At 31.1% G+C, this 10,034-nt stretch overlaps 1 protein-coding gene across 1 annotated transcript; it reads right to left on the bottom strand.

Annotated features, from left to right (window-relative positions):
* Positions 1 to 2,751: 2,751 nt before the first annotated feature.
* On the bottom strand, positions 2,752 to 4,623 carry LOC132634733 (MYB-like transcription factor 4). Its single transcript, XM_060350763.1, has 2 exons — positions 4,333 to 4,623; positions 2,752 to 3,733 (listed from the first exon to the last, which is right to left on the bottom strand). The coding sequence occupies exons 1-2, from the start codon at positions 4,463 to 4,465 to the stop codon at positions 2,988 to 2,990; spliced, it is 879 nt and encodes a 292-aa protein (XP_060206746.1). The 5' UTR covers positions 4,466 to 4,623; the 3' UTR covers positions 2,752 to 2,987.
* Positions 4,624 to 10,034: the final 5,411 nt, after the last annotated feature.

The raw sequence follows: 10,034 nt of genomic DNA, 5'->3' as shown, positions 1-10,034 counted from the left end.
TTCAAACTTATACTATCATTATCATTATCATTACGAGAATTCATTATGAATTAAAAAAAATTGTTGCCTGCCAGTTTATTGCCACTATCCCAGCCTGGATCCAGCTAGGTTTTATTGATCATGTTCCCTTCCCAACAGTTGTACCTTGTCTTGGGGCGTCTTTGCTCGTAATCTTACTTTTTTATTCGACTTGAGACCGACAATATGAACAAGGTCACGTAGGTAAGAATTCTTTTTCTTCTCATGTCTCGTATTTACACCAAATTTTGTAAAACATAATATGTCTAAGATACACTTTTTTTTTTTAACCATGGTTAACTACACAATTGTTTTTCATCTCAATTATGAACGATAAATTAACGTGATATGATGTAAATGATGGAAGTAAATAACTATTTACCATCTTTATACTTCATGTTGCAAAATGAATTATCAAAATGTAAATGTAAAAAAGAAGAAGTGCTTTTCAGGTCCCTGGAAAAGAAATAAAAGAAGACAGACTGATCAAGATTCAAAAGGAATAAATAATTGAGGCAAAGTCTTATATAAATGTGTCTCTGTAAAATATAAATGTGTGATTGTAAATTATCTCATAAAGTTAAATTATTTTAAAATATAACAATATGATATTCTTTTTGGGATAGATAAAAAAAAAATTGTGTCACAATTTATAGAGGGAGTAGAACATTATTATTGAATTTTGAATTAAAAAAAAAGCATTATAGTGGCAGAACAGTTTCTTGTCTCTGTTTCTGGATATATTTGGTCCTTGTACTTGTCCCTATCGTTTTGATTTCCTCCCCCCCTTTTTTTAATAGGGACTTTTGATTTCCTCCTCATCAGGAGAGAAAGTGACAATTGTCAAGGTAAATAATTATCATGTGCACAAAGAAAACCCAACACACACACACATCATTACAAGAAGTCTAATTTTTCTTTGATGTGTGTTATCATAGGACGTTTTCTGCTATAAGAACAAACTTTTCTACATTCTACAGTAAAGCGTGGAAGAATAAAGATGAGGATAATCACAATTTCATTGGGTGATACGGCATGCAGATTTTTACCGTATGATATCGATTTATTACGTATGAACACATTAATTTCTGAGTTTTCAGCCAAAAGATAACTGCACGTAAGTTCTTTAAAATGTAAAATTTCTAATCTTTAAAGTAATGTATAATGCCTTTACAGGTATAAGTTACACACTAATGTAAAATAAATTAAATTCTTATTTGTCTTCAAGTTTTAGAAACATCTTGACATTTTGAATCACAGTGAAATTACATTGAGTATATTGTTGTTATTATTATTATTGTTGTTGGTATCTTGAATCAAAGCAACAGGGCAAAAAAGGCAAAACAGTTGGTATTGAACATTTTATTATATCATTTATAGGTATGGTGGATGGATGAATAACTCTATTAAAAGTATGAATTAATTAGTCGGATTACTAAGTTTTGGATAATTATAAAAGATAGTGGAGCGCTTCTTTCGAAACTTTTTAAGTTAGGTGCCGTTTGGCCATAAAATTATTCACTTTTTTTCGATTTTTTTTTCACTTTTTTCATTTTTGGGTGTTTGGCCATAAATATTTCGAATACAATTTGAAGTTGTATTCCGGAATATCAAAAACTCAAAAAACTTATTTTTCAAAAAAAATTTACTTTTTTACAACTATATTTCACCAAAAACTACAATTTTCAAAACTATAGCCAAATACAACTCCAACTTCAAAAATTCTAAAAAAAAAAGTGAATTTGTTTTTGATATCTATGGCCAAACGCCTACTTAAAATAATCTTTCTTGAAAAATTTAACCAATGAAAGAACAAATCTTTCACTATTCATGGCAAAAATTGTAAGGAGCCGCCTGTGTACTGTGGGCTGCTTAAGTAGTGGCTGCTATTATATGAGAGCTTTATTCAAAATATAAATATAAATATAAATATAATATTCCAGATTTATCATAAATCTGCTCAAAATAATTGCAAATGGAAAGTTTGTCAATGGTCCACTTTAGCCGACACTTGTCCTTTTGTTTTATTGTAATTATTCTTATTCCTATGTAACTTTTTTGGGAATTTCCACCTCACTATGTGACTTACAAGGCCCAAAACTGAGAGATGTGAACCCACATTTTAAGTTTCGGTATGAGAGTCCTCGATGCTTCATTTAAGTAACTTATACTATCATTATCATTATCATTATTATTATTATATTATTATTATTATTATTATTATGTATTACGAGGATTCATTATAAATTAAAAAAAATTGTTGCCTGCCAGTTTATCGCCACTATCCCAGCCTGGATCCAGCTAGGTTCTATTGATCATGTCCCCTCCCAACAGTTGTATCTTGTCTTGGGACGTCTTTGGCTTTACGATAGAAAGCTCACCGGAGAAAGCCAGGTGCTTTAGGTAAGCTCGTAATCCTATTTTTTTATCCGGCTTGAGACCGACAATATGAACAAGGTCACGTAGGTAAGAATTCTTTTTCTTCTCATGTCTCGTATTTACACCAAATTTTGTAAAACATAATATGTCTAGGATACACTTTTTTTTTTTAAACCATGGTTAACTACACAATTTTTTTTCATCTCAATTATGAACGATAAATTAACGTGATATGATGTAAATGATGGAAGTAAATAACTATTTACCATCTTTATACTTCATGTTGCAAAATGAATTATCAAAATGAAAATGTAAAAAAGAAGAAGTGCTTTTCAGGTCCCTGAAAAAGAAATAAAAGAAGACAGACTGATCAAGATTCAAAAGGAATAAATAATTGAGGCAAAGTCACATGCTACTGATTTCATTTAATTTTGGTACATTGTACCCACGACAAATTGAGCCAAAACTAGATAATCGTTAGTAGAAACTAAATTAATATACATTCTTAGAAGCAGTAAACTTAAATTAGTCGGATTAGTAGACTTCAGTTAAAAAAAAAAAAAACTAACATGCATCTGACTAAAACTAAATTAACAATTTTGCTCCTTTTGATCTTCTTGATTATAACAATTTTCAGAAAGAAGTAGAAGATATTCTTCGTAGACTTTCTCCAACATATTATCATTCATTTCCACTGAGCATTTGTTTGAAAATTTGCAACTTTCTTCCATAAGAAATTCATCACAAAATCCATCCCCTTCAAGTAATTCACCAAAACCAAAGTCCTTTAGAAAAATATTCACCTCATTTTCATGACTCATAATCCCATTTTCCTTCTTGTTTCCAAGATCAACTTCTTCAAAATTACTATTTGAGGAACAAGTGGTACTACTCAATGTAACATTTTCACAACTATTGTTCCTTGAAATCCCACAAGAAATCTTTATGGGCTTTGGTGCAAAAACTTTGGTCTTCTCAACTTGTACAATTTGACCCTTTAAGTTGTTGTTATTACTCTTCTTCCCCTCCTTTTTTCTTGACTTCTCTTTTTGGGGTTGTTTTCTTGATTGTTTTTTGGATAACTTTTTGTGGGGTTTTTTCGGTTCAATTCCAGCACTTTTGAGCTTCTTGATTAAATGCGTGTTCCAATAATTCTTGATTTCATTATCTGTACGACCAGGTAATCTTCCAGCAATTAGTGACCAACGATTACCCAAAAGTGAATGTAATCTCACTATAAGATCATCTTCATCTTCACTGAAATTTCCTCTTTTAATCCCTGGTCTTAAATAGTTCATCCATCTTAACCTGCAACTTTTTCCACACCTAAGCAACCCTGAAATATTTTTCACGTTATTCAAAATCAACAATCAATCACTCAACGAGCAAGAAAACAGATACACTCATGAAATTGCGCATGGTACAATAAAAGTTATTTTCCATGAAATGTTTTCATGTTCATAGCAAATTAATAGCCAATCACTAACTAGCAAAGAAATAGGTGCACTCATAAGGGCACGTTGCGGTACGATAAAATACATTTTCCATGAATTTATTTTTCATAGAAAGTACTTTTCTAGAAGGATGGGATTTTGGTTTTTGGCTGGTGAGTGGAAAATATTTTCTTGAATAAAATATACACGAACAAATATTAATAACATTAGCAAATCAAAACATATTATGATGAAATCTTTCACTAGTACTAAAGATTAAAAAATAAATTTGATTATTAATTGGAGCAAATAATATGAAGTTAAAATCAAAATTGTTTTACGAAAAAATGATCTTAAGTGTCGGAAAATGACATCCTTATTTTATAGTAAAAAATAAAAATGACTTACATCATGCCAAACACAAGTAATGGCTTTAAAACGGAAAAGAAGAAAAAATAAAACCAAACATATGTTGAGAGTGTTAACACGTAAGAACATGTACCAGCATTTTTAGGCAAAGATCTCCATTGGCCTTCACCATGTTGGTTGATATAATTAGTAAGTAACAAATCTTCTTTAGAGGACCATGGCCCTTTGCGCAACCCCTCTTTAGCACAACATGGTGCTCTACCCATTATCTCTTTAATTTGTTTCTTCTTCCTTGTTTTTAATTTTTTTTGTAAAATTTTCAGAGCTACTCAAGAAGAAAACAGAGAGAACTAAGAATAAGTGAAGATGGAGTGTTTGGGGTGGAGGGAGGGACAAGACTTCGGGGAAAGGTGGTACTCTTTTTGAAGCCACGAGGTTGAAATTACAAGGCATTATTTTAACATATAATAAGGGGTCATTTGGTTACTGAAATTAGGATATTATTCTCGGTTTAAAATTTGAGATCACATTTATCATGTGTTTGATTGATAGTACTAGTCAAAATCGGTAGAAATTTTCCACCAAAAGCTTAGTATTTTGTATCCATTTAGGATGTGGGATTTCAATAACAACAACAACGGCATACTTAGCATGGTGAGGTGTTGAGAAGGTAGAGTGTACTCAGACCTTATTATATCTCGTAGAGATAGAGATGCTATTTTAGATAAACCCTCTTCCCATATAAGATTGGGATTATAATCCCGAAAGGTTCTTGTTCCAAACCAAACAGCCCACAGCTAAAACTTAAGAGTTTAAGTTCTGTATATTTACGGTGTAAAAATAACTCTATACGGTCACTTGAAAAGTAGTAGAGATAATTATATTTAACTAATAGTGATTGAAGCCCTTGAATAAATATTAACCAAACTTATTGTAACATGTTAAATTATAATGATGATGCGGGTGTATAATTTAAATCCTTGTGATTGTAGTTGTAATAATTGTAGTAGTAGTAGTAATAGACTTTAAGTACTAATATATACCGTCAATAACTAGTTTTTACATCATCATGCCATCTTTATTTCTTGCGGTAGATAATTCTCATTTTCAAAATTACAAATCTCATATTTAAATAAAGAAGATATAATTTGAATGACATAACTGCTTACCCCTTAAAAAGGTAACAATTGAATTTATAAGTGGTTTAAAGGATATGCGATTTGATTTGCTATAGAACAAAAAATAACAATAACGAAATATAGATTGCGAGTAAAAGAGTAAGAAATAGCCTTGGAATTGGATGCAATGAACAACTCGGTCTAAGGCTTGAATTACTCGAACCAAATTGTGGGAATTCTTATTACTTTTATGCTTGACAGAACTTTGAGAAACAAGTCAGCGGTATAATCGTGTAGAGAATGGTAAAAAACTGATGGGGGTATGAAGATTTACTTCCCCCTATTTATAGTACAAGAGTTTACATTCAACAAGGTAATTAAATCAATTAGAGATAAAGATCCCCGAAATTTCGAGCTTGACAGCTATTAATTGCGCCGTGTGTGTCTGAGCGTTGGGTCCGAAATGTTTCTGTCCGGTTTAGTCGAGCTTTATTATCCACCGCCCCTCATTCTTAGTCCGGATCGTTGGACCTTGGGTTAGAATCACCGACCCCGGTTTTCACCGTATACAATTACAATATAGCAAAAATTTTATATGAACCGGGTATATAACATAAATTCTTACCCGTTAACAACGGTGAGAAATTAAAGATCAGTGAAGGACAGTCAATCTAGTTGTTCCTTATTAATTGGGAAACGAGGTGATTGGTTTGTTATTTTCAAATTTTATATTTCCCATTGTGCATGATTATCGTGAATCTTGTTCTGAAAAGTGATGGGAAGTTAGCTTCATTATCAAGTCGTAACACTTTTTTTATAGAGCCCCGATCACGTGGTAACCAGGATAAACACCAACAAAGATTATTTTATTTCTCTAAATTTCACAATTATTCATGGTTTCACACATTTTATGGATTTACTGATTTGCACATACTTTGATCAATTCTTTCAACACCTTATTAGAATTTACAATCGATAAAATTATTCGTCAAGACTAGAGCAAGTGGGCTGATGTTAAACATTATAGTTGAGATTTGAACTTGAAATCTCTATATATAACGTTTAACAGAGTATCCTACGGTTGTGGATTCAGGATTTTAATTGATGGGATTCAAAAAGTAAAAATGTAGTGATTGAGATTTAAATTTAAAACCTCAAGAAAATTTTAAATACCCTAAATTACTACATCAACCTCTTCTCTTATTTTCAAGGTATTCAAAATTTATATATATATATATATAATTTTTTACTAAAAATATTCACGTCCTATATGTGCCAATAGTTGTTTGTCAACAATTATAACTACACCAAAAAGTTTGTGTAGAGTTTTAAACATTAAACATGTAAATTCTCACTAACTTTTGCGCTTTGTGGTCCGTAGGCGTAGTATCATAGATTGCACGTGGCTAGTTGTAATTACATACAAATTCGCATCGCAGTGTTCGAGAATCAATCCTGCGTTTCACATATGAATCATCAATTGATCATCTGTTCTCTCTCTCTCTTTTTTATTTTTTTATTGTCTAGTGAGTAAAAAACTAACATGACATATGCTCATTATTTAGATGGTAAGTCTCTAACCTAGCGTTTGACCATAGATTTTGAATTAAAATTTTAAAAATATATTTTAAATATCTGTTTAGTCATAGATTTTGAATGAGATTTTGAAAATTTCTCTTCAAAAATTTTTTAAGTTCCAAAAATTGATCCAGACTAGTTTTTGAGACTTCTACTCACAAAACTTCAAAACTTTTTCAGTAAATGCATGTCCAAACACAATTTCAAGTTCCAAAAATCACAACTTCAAAAACTCAAATTTTCAACTTCAAAATCTATGGCCAAATGGGAGCTTAAATAGCTTTTTGTAAAATCATCTTTTATCTGAAATTTACTTGCCGGATTAATGCGCAGTTAGGCCAAATAGGTCCATTATGGAGAGCAAAATGCTCTGCACTTAGAAGTTTTCCATTATCTAGGTTCAGGCTCGAACTCAAAACCTCGGTGAGGGAATTAATTTCAACTATCTTACTACGCTCCTTGTTAGTATATCAAATCAATCCTTTTAAGAAAGAATAATTTATATACAGTAGTCTACATAAATACACACTCATTTTAAATTTGAACTCATTGTGACATGAAGTAATAAATGTAACTGTATTATCCATGTATAAACGTAGAATTTTTAATCCGCCTCTTACAGCCAAGATGCGTCAACGTACGATAGTAAAATATTCAAATTGGGAATTTATTAGTAGTAATTTTTTAAAAACTTTATCTGAAAAGACTGAAATGTCTTGGTATTTTCTATTCGGCAACAAGTCCAAAATAAGGTCCTCTCTAACATCCAACCCCACTTCATCAACCAAAATTCATCCACGTGCATTCATGTGCTATTATTAAACCAAAAGACATGTTGACACAAAAATCTTTAACCGGAGTAAAAAACAGAAGTCTTTAAACTAGTCCCGTGTTTGCGGACAGACAAAATTAGTGCAAAGAAGAAGACGTAACAATGGATCGCATTATTATTTAAAGAATGGAGAACCGTAAATATAGAATTGCCACGCTCACGACAGCGAGCTTATGAGGACGAGTCAAAAAAGGCATCTTAGGTAATTTTCACATAGGAAAAAGAGAAAAATGGATTATTATCAAGTTTACGTGGTATGTATGCTTTTTAATTTAATGATGGCGTAGTTTAAGGGATGTACATATGATAAATGTCGGGCCAAATTGAATATTACATAACATAAATTGGATCGTGACAAATATCGTATCATTGGTACTTTGGTAGGAGTTGATGAGTGCGAGTCAAAGGGACAGACTAGCAGACTTCTAGACTGATATATAATTCCTGAAGAATTGAGACACCCATTACACCTTAGACAAATTCCATATCTGAAATTAAGAAAAAAATAAAGTGTTATATAAAACAACACAAATGCACATGGTAGACACGTTTTTGAGCTTGATGACAATGTAAGCCAAGAGCCAAATACTTGAGTTTTGTTGGGTTAAAGCGGACAATACGATTTGAACTTTGAGTTTGTTCAGTACAAAATTCATATCAGTTTGGCTAGTAATTGAGAACTCTTTATTCTTTTTAATGAGTTTGTCGAGTTTATATTAAAATTAGTCGAGCTAATAAGTTTCTTAGTATAAATATTAAACCAAATGCCAAAAAAAAATAAAAAAAATCTCAGTGGTTTATGCATAGATATCAAATGAAGCAATGATGACACATTATGGACTAAACAAAAGTGGGTACTAAGTTGGTCAGGGATATTCCATGTCATACATATGACTGGAATTATTTTTAAAATAATTAACTTTTGAATTTGTAGATGACTAGATCCAGATTCTTGGAAAACATGTAAGGATGTGTATATATACCAAAATGGAATCATTATGGTGAGTGGCGACTGTGACTATCGTCTTTTAAAAATATTTCCTTTTTTTAACTTTTTGGATTTTGTAATTCTCGTATTAATTTTCTCTGAGAGCACAAATATTAAACTATGCTTCTAATTTTCTTCCAAAAACAAATAGGTTTATTTAATTCTCCTTTTAGCCGCCCTAACATGGTGTTCAGAGTTCACGTTCCTTATAAGTGAAATTTAATAAATTCGTTAATCTTTTCAAATTTTAGATCATGTCTAAGTGACGTTGTTAACTACACCATATCACTTGTAATATTGTTTGGACCCTTCTTTTCTTTTTTCAATACAATTTTTTTATTTGCTTATAACACATAAATACCTTGAATTATAATATAAAAAATAACTTTGATTCTCTAAGATTTTTTTAACTTGCACATGCCAAAAATATAAATATTTTTGCTGGACAAGAAGCCAGGAACTAACAAAGGGATCACACTTTCCGAATATTCGACTTAGAGGCAGGAGTTAATTAGGCTCGGGTAATACTTATTTGCACCGTATGTTACTAAATCATAAAATTTATTGCAATTAAATAATTTAATAAAGTTAGAATGTATATTAGTTAATTATGATTAAATACTAAAAGTTTATGTGAAAATACATATTATGCATTTATTAATTCGATATAAACATTGAATACAAGTAAAAATTTAGTTAAACTCTTAGGGGTCGTTTGGTAGATAGTCGAAATTATCCCGGGGTATTATAATCCCGGGACTAATTTATCCCATCTATTGGGATTATTTTATATCATCTAAAAGATGGTATAAAATAATCCCAGTATAAGTGGGATAAGAAGGTATAGGCTGGGATATCCCAGCACTAATTTTTGTATCACGTTTGGTACAAGGATAAATTTATACCTTCTACCAAACATGGTATAAAAATTAGTGCTGAGATGTTCCAGTTTATACTTTCTACCAAACGACCCCTTAGGTTAAGTGGAGGTCCTTTTGTTATAATAATAATAATAATAAAAAGATGACAAATATGACACGAAAAGTTAATGACGAGTGTATGTTTAATCACGACTTTAGCGAGAGCAAAATTAAACAATACTTAATATTTCATCTCCGCTAATTTTATGGAGTGTCCGAGTTAATTTACACGTATCTCACTCTTGCAGGATAAATTTACAGTCTGATCAAATCAAGTTATAACCCTATTTTAACTTATTTTTGCATTTGGTGAATATTGAAAGCAGAGATTGATACATGATTTATACTTGATAGGCTCGAGTTTAGATTCTATTAGAGCACATTTGAGTTCCGAATTCC

This window comes from Lycium barbarum, chromosome 4 (assembly GCF_019175385.1).
Source record: "Lycium barbarum isolate Lr01 chromosome 4, ASM1917538v2, whole genome shotgun sequence".
In the NCBI taxonomy this organism is placed as follows: domain Eukaryota; kingdom Viridiplantae; phylum Streptophyta; class Magnoliopsida; order Solanales; family Solanaceae; genus Lycium; species Lycium barbarum.
The sequence above is the reverse complement of the archived record's forward strand: the minus strand, read 5'-3'. Positions and strand labels throughout refer to the sequence as shown.

What these genes read in the sequence shown, in the direction of transcription:
- LOC132634733 (XM_060350763.1), bottom strand. Translation starts at nt 4,465, where the DNA reads ATGGGTAGAGCACCATGTTGTGCTAAAGAGGGGTTGCGCAAAGGGCCA. An exon ending in ATCTTTGCCTAAAAATGCTG is followed by an intron (nt 3,734 to 4,332) that starts GTACATGTTCTT and finishes AAAATATTTCAG; the next exon opens with GGTTGCTTAGGTGTGGAAAA.